Source organism: Neoarius graeffei, chromosome 10, assembly GCF_027579695.1.
Source record: "Neoarius graeffei isolate fNeoGra1 chromosome 10, fNeoGra1.pri, whole genome shotgun sequence".
In the NCBI taxonomy this organism is placed as follows: Eukaryota; Metazoa; Chordata; class Actinopteri; order Siluriformes; family Ariidae; genus Neoarius; species Neoarius graeffei.
The window spans coordinates 84,786,409-84,807,154 of NC_083578.1; the positions used below are offsets into that span (position 1 = coordinate 84,786,409).

Consider the following 20,746-nt stretch of genomic DNA (forward strand, 5'->3'; position numbering starts at 1 on the left):
GCCCAAGCTGTTTTTTTACATGCATTTTTTATTTATCTTTGCTATTTGGGCTTATTAGAACCTGATTAGAATAAAAACTAAGCATCATCTTTTGATAAGATGTACTTTTAGAGAAAAAGTATGTCCACATATGTGGATTCTTGTTCCGAATTTCCATAAAGTGCTGTCCACGCATGTGACCGCTAAGCCCTAGGAGGTTAAAGAATGACGCATCATACTTTTTTTTTCAGATTTATAGTTGTATTTCATGAAAAACAGTTCCTGTTCTCTGCTATATAGTGTCGGTTCCTGTCCTGAAGACTTTCCTGTGTCAGAAAACATTAGTTGTAGCTGGGAACAAATGCCCCTTTTCCACCAAAGCAGTTCCGGGGCTGGTTCGGGGCCAGTGCTTAGTTTGGAACCGGGTTTTCTGTTTCCACTGACAAAGAACTGGCTCTGGGGCCAGAAAAACCGGTTCCAGGCTAGCACCAACTCTTTGCTGGGCCAGAGGAAAGAACTGCTTACGTCAGCGGGGGGGCGGAGTTGTTAAGACCAACAACAATAACAAGACCACGAAAGATCGCCATTTTTAAGCGATTAGAAGCAGCAGCTGTACAAACGCGAAGTCATCCATTATTATTGTTGTTGCTGCTGCTGCTGCTTCTTCCGTGTTGTTTTTGCTTCAATATTCGTGCCAAGGTTTATGCAAACGTAGCGACGTAACTGACGTATACAGCGACGTAATGACGTGGCTTCCCTTAGCACCCTGAGCTATGGAAAAGCAAACTGGTTCTCAGCTGGCTCGCAAGTTGAACGAGTTGTGAACCAGCACTGGAACTGATTTGGTGGAAAAGGGGTAAAAGTGCCGACACTGGAGACTCCTTCTAAAAAAAAAATAGAGAAACCTTACTATCGGACTGATTTTGTTACTATGGAAATGACCACGTAGACCAGGCATGTTAGCATAAATAGAAGAATGATCAATATCAGAGTTCATATTTGTTCTGGTTTGTACTGACGTGGTTTAGATGTATTGGTTCTGTATTAAACGTTTCCGCTTGTTACTTTATCCCTTTCCTGCGTGTGTGTGTGTGTGGGGTATACGGAGTGTGTTGTTGTTGTTGTAGGGTACAGTGTTGTGTTTACCCCTCGAGGTGGTGGTTTTGTGCTGATGCGAACACAGCAATCACACTCGGGTTTATTCGTGAGTTCAGTATACTGCGGAAGTGGAAAGCCAGAGCTCGGAGTTGCGTCATTTTCGACTTCGAGATACAAAGTGGTCTTTTGTTCGTTAACCCTTTGGTGACTGACCCCTTGAAAATGGTTCCTCCAGGAACGATGACGTTTCAGTTGTCAAGACAACGGAAAAACTAAAATACAAAAACAGAAAGATACGTCACAATGCTCTTGTGCACAAAACAAAATGCTCTTGTATTTTAGTTTTTCCGTTGTCTTGACAACTGAAACGTCATCGTTCCTGGAGGAACCATTTTCAAGGGGTCAGTCACCAAAGGGTTAAACAACAAGCTAGCTAACTGTCGCGAGCGGTTTACATTTCTGTCCTGTTCTAGTTACAATAGGCGAATACACTTATCAGCTATAACATTAAAAACACTGAGGGTGAAGTGAATATCAGTGATTATTGTACATACAGGACACTTTTTCAGTAGAATAAAAACGTGTTCTATTCCCTTCTAGCGAGTTTCATTCATTTGGTTTGATAGCATGCAATATTGTTAGCATATCGCTTATCCTACGTGTATTACGTCACTCTACCCAATGGAGAATGAGCGTCGAATATGGTTTACAATATTGCATGGTTGTCAAGACAACATGACGTCACACGTCGGAGACGCAAAACTTCGGCGCTAATGACCGAGCGACTGTGACAATTTGTAAACAAACATGGCCGCCAGGTTTGCGTCGAATTTTGAAAGAGAAAGGCGCGTTGAACACCCGAAAGGAATGTGTATTAGTAATAATATTGGCTGGCTTTTTTTCATGGTCTATCAGATATATTCCATTCAACTACTCGTCTTTGATTCGTTCAATATCGTGCTCGCTGAATGGAATACATTGATATACCACTCAGTATTATTATTTAAATATCTCGTTACAGTGGTGCCCGTCAGCGGGTGGGATATATAATGCAGGAAGAGACGAGAACAGTCGCTTCTTGAAGTTGACGTGTTGGAAGCAGGGCAAGCGTAAGTGAGCGACTTTAACAGGCGTCTCCAAAATGGCACAAGTTAATGCTGACGCCTTTCTGAGCAGTTTGTGCTACAGGAGCGCTTCTGTTCTTCTGGATTGGACCATATGGTCTAGCCTTCGTGTCCCATGTGAATCATGAGCCTTCAATGCCCATGACCCTATCGCCGGTTCACCAGTTGTCCTTTGGATCCTTGGACCAATTTTGGTTGGTACTAACCACTGCATACCGGGAGCACCTTTACAAGATGTGCCGTTTGGGAGATGCTCAGACCCAGGCATCCAGCCATCGCAATTTGGCCCTTGTCAAAGTCGTTTGCTTACGCTTGCCCATTTTTCCTGCTTCCAGCACATCAACTTCAAGAAGTGACTGTTCTCTTTCTTGCTGTCTGATATATCCCACCCCTCGACAGGCGCCATTGTAATGACAATCAATGTTATTCATTTCTTCACCTGTCAGTGGTTTTAATGTGAGGGCTGATCGGTATACATCTCTAAAGCGAATACTTGTGTGTATGTGTACGTACAGTAGGTATAACTCCTTTAAAACGAAGCACTGCAGCTGCGTCCGAATACGGATACTTCTATACTATTAGTATGCAGAAAGGGTGTCCGAAGACTCAGTAGGCATTTAATAGCAGTTGAACAATACTACTATTGTTCATGGTGATGTACTACATCATGAAGAAGTAGTACAACCACCGAAAGGGAATAATAGAAAGAACATGGTTTATGGCTGTCGAAAGTGAAGCCAGTTGTCACAGGGGTAGTGTTTAAACATTTCTACCATTGCAGATTTTTTTTTTTCTTTAATTTCATGGTATGCATCATCTGCGAACATCTGGGTCAGAGGACAGGCAAGATGGTGGCGTTGTACGTCCGAATTGTGGCCTTAAGGCCAATTTATGCTGACAACGCAGTCCTCGCAGATGGCGTCTACGTAGCCCCCCTACCTTCGCAGACGCTCTGCACGCACCTCCCAAAAATTGTGACCACCGCAGAAGCCTCGCAGACAGCGTCGCAGACAAGAGGGCTCTGATTGGTCCACTCTACATCCGCTGTACACGCACTTCCGCTTCCCTACTTTCCCGGTTTGGTTTGTTTTCATGACCGGCATTTTTAAAAACACGAGCGAAGATGGAGCAGCACGAAGAGCGGTTGATTGAGGAAGTACGGACATCTATACGACTCCCGTTCTAGTCATTATAAGGAACCGGAGGATAAACACTCCACTAACCACACCCACCAACTACTCCTAGCGATTTCGCGACTTCGCGCCCCCTTGCGTTGTGGCGGTGAATAACATTGCGCACGCCTATTACTCCCCGCTCAAACGATAAATTACAACTGTCTGCGAAAAGCTATCTGCGAAAGCCTTGTCACAAGAGCATGCAGAGGCCCTTAGTCCTCGCTCGCATACTCGTAGAACGTACTACAGTTACGATTGGATAGTATCTGTTGTTTGTTGTTGACGTGAGCTGCTAAACTGACCCAAAGGACAGAGATACAGTATCGTAGAAAACAAATACTGGAAGCAAACTTTGAACTAGTTATTGATGTAATTAATTATCAATCATTTATTATCTCCCACTGGCTGAAAGGCCCGAAGGGGGATTATGTCGTGGCGATTTCCGTCCGTCCGTCCGTCCGTCCCGGAAAGGGTGCTCAGCTTCTGAAATCAACTCGTCTTGCAATTTTTGGAGGAATTTAACAAAACTTGGCAGGATTCTTTGTTATATGTCGGTAATCTGCAGATTGTAATTTTGTTAAATTGGGTCACATTTGACCAGAGTTACAGCCCTTGATTAACAAAATTCTACTTTGACAATTTCATGAGTGCGTTTTCCTTCTGAAATCAACTCGTCTCACAATTTTTGGAGGAATTTCATAGGCCTTGTTATACGACGATAATACGCATATTGCGATTTCATTTCTTTTGTGAAAATTTGACCAGAGTTTTGACCCTTGATTAAATAACTTGTACTTTGACAATTTCCTGAGGGTGTACGTTCTTCTGAAATCAACTCCTCTCACAATTAGTGGAGGAATTTCACCAAACTTGGCAAAAGGCTTTGTTATATGACAGTTATATGCATATTTAAATTTTGTTGAATTTGGGCAAATTTTTCCCAGAGTTATGCCCTTGATTATTAACAAACTTGTACTTTGGCAATTTCATCAAGGTGCGCTTGCTTTCTGAAATCAACTCCTCTCACAATTTTTTATCCCCCGCTGGCTGAAAGGCCCGAAGAGGGATTATGTCGTGGTGACGTCCGTCCCAGGAAGGGTACTCGCCTTCTGAAATCAACTCCTCTTACAATTTTTGGAGGAATTTCACGAAACTTGTCAGGATTCTCTATGTCGGTAATACACGTTGCAATTTCGTTCAATTCACTCGTATTTTACCGGAGTTATGGCTGAGTTGCCAGCAGGGGATATTGTACTCTCAGAGCACTCTTGTTTATCCATGTTTTCCGTGCTTGGTTGATTTTGTTTTTTGATTTCTACGTAAGCACGAGAACCCCCCCAAGCACTATATTTCTGGATAATGTGCTAATTGTGTTTAATTATATGCAGTGAGAAACCAGTCCAGCAACCAAAAGTATCGATTTCGCTCTGATTGAGCATAAACAAATGAAGAAAGCTCGCTTAATGGTACACCGAGTACTTTTTGAGCCTTCCGAATGATTTGCATTGTACTTGCTGTTCTCTGGTTGCACGGCTGGCCACGTTGGCCATAGCATGTAGTATTTATCTGTTCAGAGGTTTAAAAAAAACACACACACACACACAGCGTGGATGGATGGTTTTATTAAATCGTATCACGATCGAGACTGGAACACAGCTCAGTTTGTCAGGCCTCAGAGGAAGCGTTTGTGTAACTATTTTACAAATCGATGTTGCTAGCTGACGGCTTTTCTTCCCACAAGAGCAGCGACCACAAGGACGTTTTACTGCTTTCACTGATATTTTTTTGGTTTTTTTTTTGTGTAATACATTTATTACAAAACAGACGGTGATGACTTGCTGCAAAGGAAAAAATAAAAACCACAGCACGGTGCGTGTAGGGAACCTTGACTTTTATGTTCCTAACGAGAGCCGTATCACAACCCGTCTTCATCCGTGTAACGTAGCGTTTTGGGATTGAGCAAAATTAATCACGTGCGTATCACAGTGAACCGTTTCAGGATCTAAAAGTGTGTTTGAGCAGAAACAGTCACCAGTTTCATGTCACGCTGCTCGGTTCAGGTGGTTTCCCCATTTACAGCGTTTTCATTTCTGGTCACGGACAAATGTTCGGACTATTTTTAGTTGTGCGTTTTATTGACGATACCTTAAAAATCGGTCCCTTTTTTTATTAAAAATTTGCAAAAAAATGTGTCTCGGTGATTTTTTTTTTTTTTCAGATATACTGGTGATAAAGAAAAAAGAAAAATTCCTCATACTTTCACACTTGAAAACTTTTCCATGATGCATCAGAACACACCATGATGCTTAAATCTGCTGCTGTTTATTAAATCACTGGACTGCAACGTTAAAAAAAAAATTAACACTTATATATTTAGGGGAAAATGATAAGCCACTTGTTTGCATTTAATCAGTGATGCAGAACAAAACTCTTAATAAAGCACATTACAGCATCGTTTAGCACAGTATCGTGAGGGTGGAACGATACGATTCGATTCATGATACTGACATCACCATTTTGATTTGATCCAATTCTCGGAATAGTTTCAATAAAATTTGAGTGAAGAAAAAAAAATATGATGCAAAACGATGTGCATTTTTGTCTGGATAAAACTAAATAAATTAAATAATTAAGACAGATGGTTCATATTGTAAACAAAATGTACTACAGGGTCACGATATCTTTAATTAATTAATAAATATGTTTATAAATTCTCCAAAAATGTTATATTGAATCACCAAAGTGTCTGACTTTCTTTAGGGTAAATGATCAACTGAAACATAAGCACCCTTGTAGAAATAGAGCTCCAAAGTCGGCTAAAGTGCCCGTTTTCTGCAGTGTCCTTTGAAAGCTACTGAAGAGTTCGATTTAACTGTTATAACATCGTTGTAAAACTGTATAACGTATGTTAGTTATTGCGATCATACGTCACAAGTGCAGAGCTCGCAGGCGCTAAATGAAAGAATACGATCATGTGATCAGCGTGCTCTCTGTATGTTTCAACTCAATGGGTTGTTCAGATTGGGCCCTCTAGTGTTCAAACAGTGCAACTGCACAAGATGGATAATGACTAGAAAGCGAATTCATACATCGTGAATCATACAGTCGCATCATTACACCGTGATGTATCGTCACACCCTGAGGGCATTCCTTAATGTTCAACAGATTAACTCGTCTTATAAGTTTTGTTTCTATACTAACAGCTAATTCACATGGATTTGTAAGGTGGACGCTAAGGCTGGGTGATATGTCGTATCGATATCATGATGAATTGTTCCATAATACAGTTTTCTGATGAATGTAAAAAAATATTTTATGCATATTTCTTTTTTAAATTTTTTAAATTTGTATTTTTTTTAATTAAGTAAAACTTAAAAATTGAAAATTTAAAAAATTTAATTTTTTTATTTTAAATTTTTATTTTTAATTAAGTAAACAAAATTTGAAAATTAAAAAATATTAAAATAGAAAATGAAAATTTTTTAATTTGTATTTTTAATTACGTAAAACTTAATTTTTTAATTAAATTTTCAATTTTTTAATTTTTTTTTAAAATTAAGTAAAACTTAAAATTTGAAAATTAAAAAAAACTTTCTTTCAGTGATATTTTTATTTAACACTATAATACATATAAAAATAAAATGAAACAAATATTAAAATAAAATATTTGATGAAACTAATTAATAAAATTCTGAATTTTAAAATTCTTTATTATTATTATTATTATTATTATTATTATTATTATTATTATTTTCAGCAGTTTAAGTGCAATGCTCCTGTAACCCTACATTCACACCAAACGTGGCGAAAGCATCAAAATTCACTCCGGCTGCCCTGCGAGCGACGCTGGCAAGTTCATGGATGCTCTGTGATGGAGATGAATCAGGCGGCTACAAGGTCGTTCAGAGTGCTTCGCCTCGCACACTTTATTTAAAAGGGCTGTAAAGCAAATGCACACGCATCAACTGGTATCTTTTACTTATATATTTTTAAATTGTTTTAAAAAAATAATTAAAATAAAATATTATTAACCAGTTTTTAAAGTTACCATTAGAGAGACCGAGTAGACTTTTTGTTTTTTGCAAAAAAAAAAAAATTAGGAGTTACCGCGTTCATTTTAACATATCCGACATACACGTCTCGTCTCTTCACACCTCCCGTTCGTTAGCGTCATTTGAGTCACGTGTAAGTAAATATCTAACACTCTTTTGCATGCGATGGCGTTAGTTACTTCACCAACTCGCCTGCAACACTTACGGTTCATGACACCTTGATCCTTGCTTGCTTTATCTATCTATCTATTTATTTATGCTTTCTCTTGTATTGTTTAGAACGGAGCACTTGTACATTTCACTTGGTTGCACAATGAAACGCGTCGTAGTTCATTATTATAAAGTTGCATAGATTTTAAGTTTTTTCTGACGCCCCTACTGACCGGGCTGTGCTGCCACTGATCTCGTCGCCAAGATTGAAAAACAAACAAACAGCAAAATGCTAACCATTCACGGGACTCCCCGTTGTTGGCTTTTCTCGACTTTTCATTCAAAACTGTTTTTTGACCTTTTGTGTCTTTGGCCTGTGTCTCCTGTGAGGTTTTCTCTGCAGACCTCTAAACCCTGACAATGTAATGAATTTGCTGCTTGACCTGAGCGAATTCTGTTTAATCGTTAGTTGCTAGTTAGCGTTCTATGCTCAAGTTAGCGCTCCTTAATGTTCTGTGCTGAAGTTGCCACATTGAATCGCAAGTCTGCTTGTTTCACTTGGACACTTTAAAGTGAATGTAATGTTCTGAAACCACACTTTTTCCTTGGACAAAGCAGCAGTCATGTGTTTTCGATCCATAGCTGATCCAAAAGGCTATAAATTGATGGAAAATCAATAAAATCTGCTAATTTTCATGGAACTGAACCGGAAGATCCCGAAGGGATGCATGACGTCACACGTGTAACAATCCTGGTATCAGTTTTCAGGGTTTTTTCTAGAAAAATTTAGTATGAGGGCGCTCACCATGGCGAGGGAGCGAAGCGGGGGGGAGGTGGTGCCGGTTGTCCCCCCCCGCCGTGCAAAGCCTTTGAAAAATGCTCCAATGGGACATTCTGAGGCTATCTGAGAGGGAAATTGTGACAAATTGTCTGTCAACATTGAAAAAGAAAGAAGTAATCTTTTTCTGCCCCGGACAGTCTTTGGCTTTCTTCCGCTTCGTGCCGCGGGATGACGACATCTTTTAAATGTCCAAGTGGTAAAAAAAACAACTCGCGAACTACTTCTGTCAAAAGCTCCCGCGCCGGTGGGTGAAAGGTCATTCAGTCTCGAGAAATCTCGCTCTACAAGTCAGCTGACCTTGTATGTAACCCATGTCAAATCTCGCGAGAGCAGCCGCGACAAGTAAACAACTAAACAACATGGCGCCTCAGTCTGGAAAACGCCAATTCGGATTGTTTTTGCACCGTCTGGCGGTGTATCTACTATGATTGGAATAGTTTTGGAGTAATTATAACGTATTTGATGATCAGACACATTGTCACGTAGTGTTGCTGGGATGTTTTCACGGAGTCGGTAAGGGCGGGGGCGCACGCCGAGAGTAAGAGGGCGCAGCGCCCCTGTTCCCCCGTTTAGACGAAAGCCTGAGTTTTGTTCCCGTGCGCAGCAGTGGTTCGACCAGTCTCAACATGGAATCAGGTTTTGGAGAGAATTCTGATAGTGTTTGAGATTCTTATTTGTCAGATGAAGGGGCAGATGATTATCAAGGATGTTCTGGAGTAAATAGTTATCTTTTTGAGCCCCCAAGACGAGAAACCGATGCCAGTTCACTCAGTTCACAACAGTCCCGCTCACCGCCGATAGCGCACCACCAGCCAGAGAGAACTAGAAACACAGATTGGTTTGTGGATTTTTATTCTAAGCTAGCCGCTGCAAAATATCGGGAAAATATTTACGTGTACTTCAATAAATGCAGAAATATAATCTTTAAAACGTACACTTATTCAGTGTAATTATTGAAAGAAAATATGAAGTGGGCGATAATGGGGGAATCATTAGATGAACTGTCCAAATGTCAGATCAGATGCCATTTATTAACTAAATGGGTTTCTTTTTTGCTCCAATAATTTCAATTGTGGTCATTCTGGTGGTGGTGATGAACACTTGATGAATCAGATTTATTATTAGTAGGTGACACGAAATCTGCCTGCTTCATTTGCATAAACCTCACCCACTGTCGTTTCAGATTAGTGTCATTTCTCGGAAATTCGTGAACTTAATGTCCTGTTGTATATGGATTTGAACATCCAAACACAACTCGGTGCTTTCACATCGTTGTTTTTGTAAGATTCCAACAACAATATCCAATTTCAGCGAGTAAACAAGCACGGAGTCAGATGAACCGAAATGGCCCAGATAATCGGGGTTCCACACGTGACATCATGCAAGATTAGCCCTGAGGCAAGGCTGCCTTTTTCTGGGATCCAGACGCCGCGATTTATCGATAGTTTTGTGCTTGATGATAAAATAGCAAATAATTATTAATATTATTTTCCCCCTACTTTATTAATCAATTTGGTCATTACTAATGATGTATATTCATTTTAAAGCATTACAATAAGGCATTACATACACTTCAGGGCTCGACATTAACTTTTAAACCCACTTGCCCTGGGGGGAAGTGGGGGTTAATTTCCACTTGCCCCCCAATATTATCACTTTCCCACTATTTTGCGAGTAATAGTTTTTAAATTTTTTTCGGAAAACTATAGAATAGTTGTGACTTGCAACATAAAATGAAGCTCACACACTGAGTTGAAGTTTGGTTATTGATTAAGTTTGGTTATTGGTTATTTTTTACTTGTAACAGACAATAACAATTTTATCCAAAATAGTTTTTCCTGCCTTAGTCGATTTATTTCCATTTCACACGCATGCAGCTTTTGTAAAGTTCAGTGTGTTTGTGTAGAACTCTCTCAGACTGTAGGTTCATTACTCGATAATGTAGAAATCATAAAATAGAAATCTATAACAAAGTTTGTATGAAGAAAACAATAGGGTGCCAAGACTTTTGAACAGTACTGTGATTGAGAATATTTATATATTGTGTTTTTTTTTTTTTTATCCTCCAACTCTAGGTTTAAAAAAACAAAAACCCCGTGCTGCGTTGTGACAGACAGGATAATGTTTAAGTTTAAAAGTATTGTTTAGTGTGTAGGTTGTGGGTGCTTTATACAGACCTGGCAACTTGTAACTGAATCAGTGCAGCCGGTCTATCATGATGCTGCGTGGGTATTTTATTTTTATTTATTTTTTTAAAACCTAGAGGTAGATGATATATAAAAAAACCCCAAATGATAGATAAATATTTTGCACAGGACTGTGTTCCTCTGATAACAGAAACAGAGCTCCAGCTCTCTCTGCTCTGAATCTGTTTTGTTCTTACAGGATTTATCGCGCATGTCGCTCTTTATTAATTTTTTTTTTTTTTATGTCCGAGTTGTTTGAAACCAATCTGGGTTTTCTGTGTCGCATAAGGAAGCGGCTTCACCTGTAAGAAAATCAAACACTTTCATGAAGGAGCTAACTCGAATGCGAGCAGAAAAAAAAAAAAAAATGAGATTCTTAAGCAAACTCTTCCGTCCTCACGTCCGACTTTCTGTTTTTGTAAAATACGTTTTAAATACAATTGTGAATTTCTCTGGAGTTATCAGGCTGAGCTCCTCTCCTCGTATTCTTTAACCGCTCATTTCCTCGCTGTTCTTGAAGCATTTGCTTCTATTTGTTAACATTTTTCTTGATAGCAGGGAGACGGTAATGCCTTTTATCTATTTCTCTGTTTAAACAAGCAGAAACGGCGTAAAATTAACCATACTGAAGACAGATTAAGCCTTGCTTTCAGGAAAGACGGTGTCTGTCTGACCCCAGCTGTAATTATCACGTGATGCTTGATGTCATGCACAAGGGGTCTGTAAACAGTACGCGTACCATACTACAACAGCGGGGGGATATAAAATAACCTGCAAAGCAGTAAATGAAACCGAGACTAAGAAAACAGCCAAGACATAATGGCGGATACGTAGCGAGGGACGCTTTTAGGAACTGAAATAAAAGATCAAAAAGCCTATTTTTGTGGTGCTAGTTTGTAATATATGCTCATTCTAACTTGCCCGGTCGGGCATGTCGGGGACATATTCCACTTGCCCGAATGCGTGTTTCACTTGCCCCGGGCAATCTGCATTCTTTAGTTCATAAAAAGTTAATTAATTTGCACTAGCAGCACTGACACAAACTGTTATTCTCACTCAGGATCTTTCTACTTTTATTATTATTATTATTATCCTAATGTATTTAGGATGCTATTTCTTCCTCAGTTTATAAGCAATCATCACCAACTTGCACATGAAGAATACCTCTGGGCTGAATTAAGTTGCTATGACTTTTGGTGCTGATCTGGATCACCGAACCGGAATGATCCATGAAAAACGGGATTTGTTTTCCTCACTAAGCGTCGTTCTCTATCTCTTACCGTTCCGGATCTATAGGGTACGGTGACCAGACATCCCAGTTTGTAAGAGCTGGCGCAAATCACTGTGACTTTAGTCGTAGTATCTATCCTTCTTCTCTTCTTATTATTGTTGTTACTCTCCTAACTTTTTTTTAGGATGCTATTTCTCCCTCAATTCTCAACCAATCATCACCAAATTTCACATGAAGACGAATACTTCTGGGCTGAATTACCTTGCTCTGACTTTTGGTGCTGATCTGGATCACCGAACCGGAATGATCCATGAAAAACGAGATTATTTTTTCAGTCACTTATAACTCTGTCAATTTTCATGATTCTTTCCGTCAGTGTTTTTTTTTTTTTTTAGGGCAGCAGGGCACAACTTTTCCTCACTAAGCATCATTTTCTATCTCTTACCGTTCCGAATCTATAGGGTACGGTGACCAGACATGCCGGTTTGTAACAGCGAGCACAAATTACTGTGACTTTAGTCAGAGTCTCTATCTAGTTGGTAAATTGCTGTAGAAAAGAGGAATAAAACACTTGGTAACAGCAACTTCTTTATTGATTATAATTACTAAAATACTTAAAAGGACATTGCTTGGAACAATTAAGTTGATCTTTAACCACATGGTCATCTTTAACGCGCTCCAGTGTAATTTGTAAGGAATTAAACACGTGGCGTGTGCTGTTTTCGGAAAATAATCAACAACGGGACGGCGTGATGTAGCCTGATGTGAAGTTACGTCAGAGTTGAATGCGTTTACAAACTCAGCGAGCGTTCTATTCCTCTTAAACCATAGCAGTTTACCAACACTTACTGATTTAATGAAGAAAACCACACCTTTTTTTAAGAAAAATCTATTTATTGCTACCTTTAATGTCGTGGTATTTCTGAGAAACAAGTTGTTTCCTCTTCTGATGCTCGTAATTGTGGCTATGGACAGACTTTCTCTCACCAGCCTCTTTTTTCCCTTTCTCTCTGCTGAAAAAAACAAAACAAAACGCAGCTTCTCATGTTACAGAGAAACTACAAACCGCAACGTCTTATAAATGTTCTTGTATCAGGAACAGCTTTAGCTCTGACTGTTACAATCGACATCGAGAATTTAACAAGCGGAAGGTTTGAAAATGAGAACGGGTGAAGTGTTTTGTCGAGATTGCTGATTTTTATTTTAAAAAATACACGGTAAACAAGATGCATATTCCATATAGTTGTTCACATCCTGCGTGTTTTTTTTTTTTTTTTTGACACCAGCATCAAGTGTAAATCATTTGTGCTTTGCTTTTTTTTTTTTTCCTTGCATCTTTTGTGGCTTTTTTTTTTTCTCCCTAAGTGTAATACCCCACCTCAAAAAAAAAAAAAAAAAGTAGGCCTCCAGTATAAAATGCCCACAAAAGGGCCAACAGTGGCCTCGAGGGAGATTCCACCAGCACTTTCACTCCTCATCAGAAGGTACAGTAATCTCACCCTCGCACAACAGTTTGGGGAATCTTCACACTCCACTCGAGCGAGGTGGAACGGCGCCGATGGTGATTTCCCTGCACTTCTTCGTTTACCTGATTGCAACAAAATGCAGTCTTGCTGTTTCTGGTTGTGATCATGGAAAATTCATCATCATTTAGTTAACTTTCTACACACTCTTAATAAAAGTTGACTCTAAGGCAGTGCAGTTTTTTCTTTTTTTTTTTTTGTCTCCGATTCTTTTTCTGCTTTAGGCTTTGACACTTCGTCAGACTTTTGATGTGGCGATAAAACGCACATTTATACAAAATAAAAATCAGAGGTCATAACTGCTGCATAGATACATATCAGGAAATTACAGCTGCATTTTTAAAAAATTATTTGATTTTTTTTCCATTGTGTCTTTTTCTTGTTGTGTGGTGCGCAGAGGTGATGGAAAGGGGGAGGACCAGGAGGGTTCTAAAGAAGCGACTCAAAAACAGAAGAAAAGCAAAAAAGAGCAGGAACAGGATGTGGAACGAGCCGAGCCTGCCGTCGCTAAGGAGGGGGACGACGGACAGCGAGCGGAGGCGGGTCAATCCGAGCCCTCGGCGCCCGAGCCTGCAGCGGCCCTCGGCTCTCCGGAAGCTTCTTCCTCGGCCAAGCAGCGGCGATCCATCATCCGGGACCGCGGGCCTTTATACGATGACCCCTCACTGCCTCAGGGCTGGACACGCAAACTCAAACAGCGCAAGTCGGGACGATCGGCTGGCAAATTCGACGTCTACCTGATCAAGTGAGTAGTCCAGAGAGCTGTCGATTACATAAGACCATGCACTTATGCAGACAGTTTATCACCGCTAATTTTTAATGTGGTTCAGGTGAGAATGTAGTCATAAGAGATTATTGTGGTCTCATAACCTAAGGTTTTATCTTGGTTTCTATTAATGTGGTATGAAAATGATGTTCGATGTTAAATCGTGGTTTGAAAGGACAGACTTGTGCGCGCGCACACATTCCAGGACGGTTTTGATGAACTCATCGAAGATCTCTGATATTTGTGATCCACAGACTTTTCTTCTTTTTTTTTAAATCGGAAATTTCCTGCCGGAGGAGGTGAAATAGATGAAATGAGTGGAAGTGTAATGTTGTGATATGGGTCAGATGAGGCTTGCCTGTGGTCTGGAGTGCTCAGAAAAACAACCTGAGTGACACCTTGGACTCTAGAGGCTTTGCACAGTCATGTGACACCCCCCGCCATGACAGGAGGCACGCTTGTAGTGCTTCATTCAGCCGAGTTAAGCTCCTGACAGGGCACTAGGGCTGTAACAATATGCGTATCGAAATCGCGATACGCAGAGCCACGATCCGTATCGCAATACAAGAGGGCAGAATCGCGGTACACCCTTTCAAACTTCTCCTCAGCCCAAAAACAGAGGTGCTTCCAAACTTCAATTTATGAATACTTTACTTTTTATTTAAATTACATTTTAAACTTACTTAAATTACTTTTATTTTTTATATCTATTAGTAAGTCGTTTTTTCGCCGACCTGCGACAATCTTCTGCGAGTCACGCAACATCCACACTCGCCACTGGCAGAGCATTCATTTCTTTTAAGCGGTCGCCATTCTGGTTGCGACGCGGGGAGCGAATCTGTAAACAAGCAGCTCATTGGCTGGCTAGGTGTGCCACAAGCCAATCACAGTCACTTGACCGGAAAGGCATGCAGTGTTGCCAGATTGGGCAGGTTTAGGTGCTTTTTGGCTGGTTTTGAACATATTTTGGGGTGGAAAACGTTAGCAATATCTGGCAACACTGAAGGCATGTCTGCTTGGGCGGAAGCCTTCTGCGGCAGTTACGTTTTGACACGCGAGCAACGTTTCACTATAAAAATTCCATAATTTCCATCTGTTTTCTGCGATCACAGAAAATCATTGGCCCTATGAGAGTGAGACAGTGAGAGAGCCACCCCCCCCAAAAAAAATCTTAATGGATTTACACGATTTGGAAAAATGACTTTTTCAGAACCGAAAAAAACAGAGCTTCCGGCTCAACAGTATTATTTTGAGAAATAAAACAGTCTTTGGATATACATTTGTTCATTTTTGCATACATATTACTCATTAGGCGGCACGGTGGTGTAGTGGTTAGCGCTGTCGCCTCACAGCAAGAAGGTCCTGGGTTCGAGCCCCGGGGCCGGCGAGGGCCTTTCTGTGTGGAGTTTGCATGTTCTCCCCGTGTCCGCGTGGGTTTCCTCCGGGTGCTCCGGTTTCCCCCACAGTCCAAAGACATGCAGGTTAGGGTAACTGGTGACTCTAAATTGAGCGTAGGTGTGAATGTGAGTGTGAATGGTTGTCTGTGTCTATGTGTCAGCCCTGTGATGACCTGGCGACTTGTCCAGGGTGTACCCCGCCTTTCACCCGTAGTCAGCTGGGATAGGCTCCAGCTTGCCTGCGACCCTGTAGAAGGATAAAGCAGCTAGAGATAATGAGATGAGATGAGATATTACTCATTCTCTGCAGTGGTCTGAATTATTTGTTATTAAATAGTTAATGTAAGTAAGTAAATGTTAATAAGTCAAATTTACTACTTTAAAAACACATTTTTAAAAAATCGTGGGTGTATCGAATCGTGGGTCAAAAATCGCGATGCGAATCGAATCGTGAGTTGGGTGTATCGTTACAGCCCTACAGGGCACGCACATATCCCCGACTAACTCACGACTGAAAGAAAGCAGAGGTTAATATCTTGGGCCATTATTAAAAAATGTTCTGTTTCCGGTCCCCTGGCCGGGTGAGTGCCGTTTGTGCGGGTGAAATATTTTTAACGCCGGTTTTTCGACATTTTTTTCGGGTTCATAAATCTAAAATCGAACTTGACATTTGCGCATTCCCAGGGCTTTCCACTAAGGCTCATACTAGCCAGCCATGACAAATAAGTAGCCAGCCGGGGGGAGTAAACACAAAATAAACTCCTGTGCACGCAGTTCCCAGGGTTAAGTGTATTTTCCACAGACCATTTATTCACTTTACTCAAATACAAAGTAAAATGGCAGTAAATCTTCTTTCTTTTGTTGCGTATTGCATCATGAGGCGTTCCTGGCTTGTAAGTCTCTTATTTTCGGTGCATGACACATTCACGCAGCTGAGCATGCGCCGAGTGCGCGCGCACACCGCATGTCGGGGCGCGGATCTCCCTTGGTCAACGGTTCAGTTTGACATTATTGTCAGTCCGTTCATTTTTCGAAAAGATAGAAGTCACATGATCACGAAATATCACGTGTTATATGCGAAAGATATGATTGGCTATTGCTAGCGACTCTCGCCGATCAGTCCGGCTCCCGATTAGTTTTTCGAATCGGCTGTGAGATGAGTCGGTACCATCGAAAACTAGTCTTTACGCCTGACTCGCGACTTCAGTTGGCTCGGTATGCTGAAAATCGGCGTAGTGTGCGGCTAGCTTTAGTTGTTATTGATCGGTACGGGAAGGTTATGCTGCATTTTTCATTTTTGAACGAAAGGAATGCATCAGATTTTTTTTTTAATTTCCCAAAAGTAATTCATCATCACGAGGAGGGAAAAACCTAGAGAGATTTCTCAACGTTAAAGGGAAAACCATTCAGCGGGACTCTCTGTCCAACAGAGAGGTCAAAAACCCTGTGGTATGCGCACTTCATTTCCACAGAGATAAGAATTAAAAAAAAAATTCAGAACAGCAGCAAGGTGCTCATTCTTATCCAGTGAAGTGAAGATGAGCGACAAGACAGCGGCTCTGCAGAGCCTAAGCTTCACTGAGACTTATACCCTGTCCACACTAGGGATTTTGTACCGATACGAAACTACTTTCGTACCGCAACACCTGTCCACACTAGCAACTATACCGGTACTGTAGCGGTATAAAAGTATCGGTACGAAACCCACAAATGTATGGGTTTCGTACCGGTACAGTATCGGTACTGTAGCGCTTCGCTGTAGTGTGGACAGATGAAGCGGCTCTGTATCGATACAAATATAATGCGCATGCGCAAAGTCACACACCTCAATCGATGTCTTCGCTGAATAAAATAGTGAAGAATGGAGATTTGTTTGTTTCTTTCTCAACCGCCTCGCGCATTTTATACGATTCGACTGAATAAATGACCACCAGAAATACAGACTGTACACTGACAACAAAAAGCGCACACACGTTGTTTCATCCGTACGGAAGCCGAAAGAGGCCCTTCATTATAATCCTTTTTTTTTTTATTCACCTTGTTATCCTGAGATAACGACATAATTAATTCAGGATCTCGAGAAAACAACACAACTAATTCGAGATCTCGAGAAAACAAAACCGTTATTTCGAGATCTCGAGAAAACAAAACAATTATTCCGTGATCTTGAGAAAACAAAACAATTATTTCATGATCTCGAGTAAACAGCTGAGAAATGGTTCATTCAGGTGCGCCAAGAGACTTGTGATATGCTGACTTTGGGGCTATTTCTCATTCTGTATAGACGCAACTTTGGTCATTAGAATGTCTGGAATAATCGATCACCTAATAAGGCAATATTTTGATCAGGGGTTGACACAGGGAGAGATTGCATCAAGTCTTTTAATAAGGGATAATTTCAAAATTAGTCCGCGGCACCTCCGCAGAAGACTGGCCCGGCTTCGTCTCTACCGACGGAGATACAGTGATCCAGCTGAGATCATGAAATAATTGTTTTGTTTTCTCGAGATCACGGAATAATTGTTTTATTTTCTCGAGATCTCGAAATAACGGATGCCATATATTCTCGGAAGGAAGTTACTCGGTAACCACGGAAACATTTCGCGCACGCGCATTTCAACTACCGTGAAAGAAAACCGCAAACATTTCTCGCTAGTGTGGACAGATGCACTAAACTGTACCGGTATACTTTGTATCGATACAGTTATACCACTTTCGTACCGGTATAAGTGTGAACACAGCATTAAAGAGGAAATGAAGTCATTTTTAAACGTGCTTTATTTCTTAACATGTTATTCAATTACGTTTTCGGTTTTATTAACCTTATATCGTGACTCGTATTGGCATTTTATATTACATATATTACACTTATCGGCCTTTTCGGTTTTTAGCCACGTTGAATGTAGTTCGTATGGTCCACGGTAGGCGTCGCTTATCCGCGCAGTCTTCACGAGGATAATTTGATCTTCAAACGTAAAGTATCAGCGCCACCATTTTGAAAACTGTTTACACAGCGGCCAGATCGCCATATCATTCCAATTTAGATTAGATTAATTTTGAGATTTACCAGCTTCATCAGTGATGCAGATTATTCCGTACGACTTCGAACCATTGGTTAAATAAAAAAAAAAAAAAACGCTTTCGGACACTAGTCCGTCGAGCTGGTATTTACGTCATTACTGTCGCACAATTAAAACGTGCCAGGTCAGGTGGTTGATGGGTTTTCAAAATAATAAATACATGCATGTGTTTTTGTGATAAATCCATATTATACTGAGCGTATTTCCCGCATTAATCAATACAAAGCACCTGCATCTTTCAGTTCTTTTAAATCAAGGCTGAATCCTTTCTTTCTTCTTTGTCGCTGCCTTTTATTAAATCAAATTCGAGACTTTGAATTTGATTTCTTTCAGCGCGACCGCAAAGCATGATGGGATATACTGCTTTTGCTAGTGACCATCGGTTGTACACGACTTTTCGTGATGCATTGTGGGATACTTTTTCACTATATAGGGTGTAAATAATCCTCACTAAGGTTTCGGACAGCACTACAAAATGGCGTCCTCACTATATAGTGCCCTATATAGTGAGTAGGGAGCGATTTTGGATACAGGGAAACTTCCGGCTTGATTACGTCAGCATTCGAAAGAGGGCGCGCATGTCTTTTGGCAACGTTGGCAGATGTCGGTCACTTTGATTTCCGCTGTACGTTTTACTTCCGTCCTACGATGTCTCGCACAGGTCTCAACGAACCTCGTTTACGGCCATCGCTTTGACAAATGGACTGATGTATTACAGAGGATATTTCAAACACTCATAACTTGCTATAGCAGCGACAAAATAGCGATCAAACATGCATTCCGATATTTAATAAAATGAGAAATAGAATTTTGATGATAAAAAATTTGCCTTCAGTTCTCCTTTAAAGCGTGTTTACATTCAGGCATCCTTCGGCGCACGATGCGTGCGCGCTTGAGACCCAGTCATTATGAGAAACACCTGATGCTGATTTGAGTGCAGTCAGCACACACATGTCAGGACACAGAGACTTTGTGAAATATTCTTCTGTTTCCGGTTGAGATACGCCGTGTGCGTTTGGCTGCCGCTTCTCACTGGAGCTTTTCGTTTTTCTTTTTTGTGTTTGTGTAGTTTGATGATTGAGTGTTTTGTCCACCGGTTGTGGCATAGCTCCAGGCCCAGTTTTGGGCGTCGGTTCCCTTCAGGCCTTGGTGTGCTGTGGGTGATGTCCGTGCTCCTCGCTATGGACTGCAATGAGCTCGTTGCTCTTTTTAACATCGGGTGCAGCGGTGCTTTTGTGCTTGGTGCAGTGTTCTGAGCGATGTTGCTGGGTGGTTTGGGACATACCAGTGCTCTGTGCAGTGGTGCTTCTGCGCTCACTTTGTGGATCCATGGCACAGCGTTCCGAGTGATGTTGCCCGGCGGCGGCACCGCAGCGGCTGTGCAGATGGTGTGGGATTTATCTCTCTGGCTACACCATTGGAATTACATCCTGACTTTCTTTTGGTGGACTTTTTTTTTTTAAATTTCTTTTCCCCCTCCCTTCTCCTAATTGTAAAGCGACCTTGGGTGTGAGAAAGGTGCTACAGAAATTGAACTGATTTATTATTGTGTCAGGTATGCAGCAGTAGACAGATCTAAGTGCAGGAAGAGTGTTTATCAGAAGGCGTGATATTTACAAAAACAAAACGTGTGTGCTGATTGCAGTCAAATCAGCATCAGGTGTTTCCCATAACGACTGGGTCCCAAGTGTGTGCACAACGCGCTCCGAAGGATCCCCGAGCGTAAACGCACTTTCAGTCTTGGTGAAGATTAGGCTCTGCAGAGCCGCTGTATTGAGGCTCATGTTCACTTCGCTGTATAAGAATGAGCACCACGCTGCAGTTGTGAAATTATTTTTGAATTCTTACCTTCGTGGAAATGAAGTGAGCATGCCATTGGGTTTTTGATCTCTCCATTCGACACCGTGTCCCGCTGAATATATATTAGTGCTGTCAAGCGATTAAAATATTTAATCGCGATTAATGTCGCGACAGTCATAGTTAACTCGCGATTAATCGCAATTTAATTGCACATTTTTGTCACATAAAAAACCATTGTAATTCTCTTATCAGCATAAAAAAGTGAATGGGCTTGCTTTGTACCAATGTTTTTTTTTTTATTGCAAAGCATAACACGTCTTGACACAGCCACTGCAGAGTGAAAC

At 40.9% G+C, this 20,746-nt stretch overlaps 1 protein-coding gene across 3 annotated transcripts in view; it reads left to right on the forward strand.

The window, feature by feature from the left end:
• mecp2 (methyl CpG binding protein 2) overlaps positions 1 to 20,746 on the forward strand; it is a 36,175-nt gene that overhangs the window by 7,385 nt on the left and 8,044 nt on the right. For 2 of the 3 annotated variants that reach the window (XR_009655547.1, XM_060932453.1), the window contains exons 1-2: positions 13,209 to 13,320; positions 13,757 to 14,104. Coding sequence is in view for 2 of the 3 variants with exons in the window: in XM_060932453.1 (XP_060788436.1) it covers positions 13,253 to 13,320; positions 13,757 to 14,104 (416 nt within the window). In the remaining variant the exon portion in view is untranslated. Of the gene's footprint in view, positions 1 to 13,208; positions 13,321 to 13,756; positions 14,105 to 20,746 lie in introns of those variants that run through there. The other variant, XM_060932454.1, reaches the window with a different exon arrangement.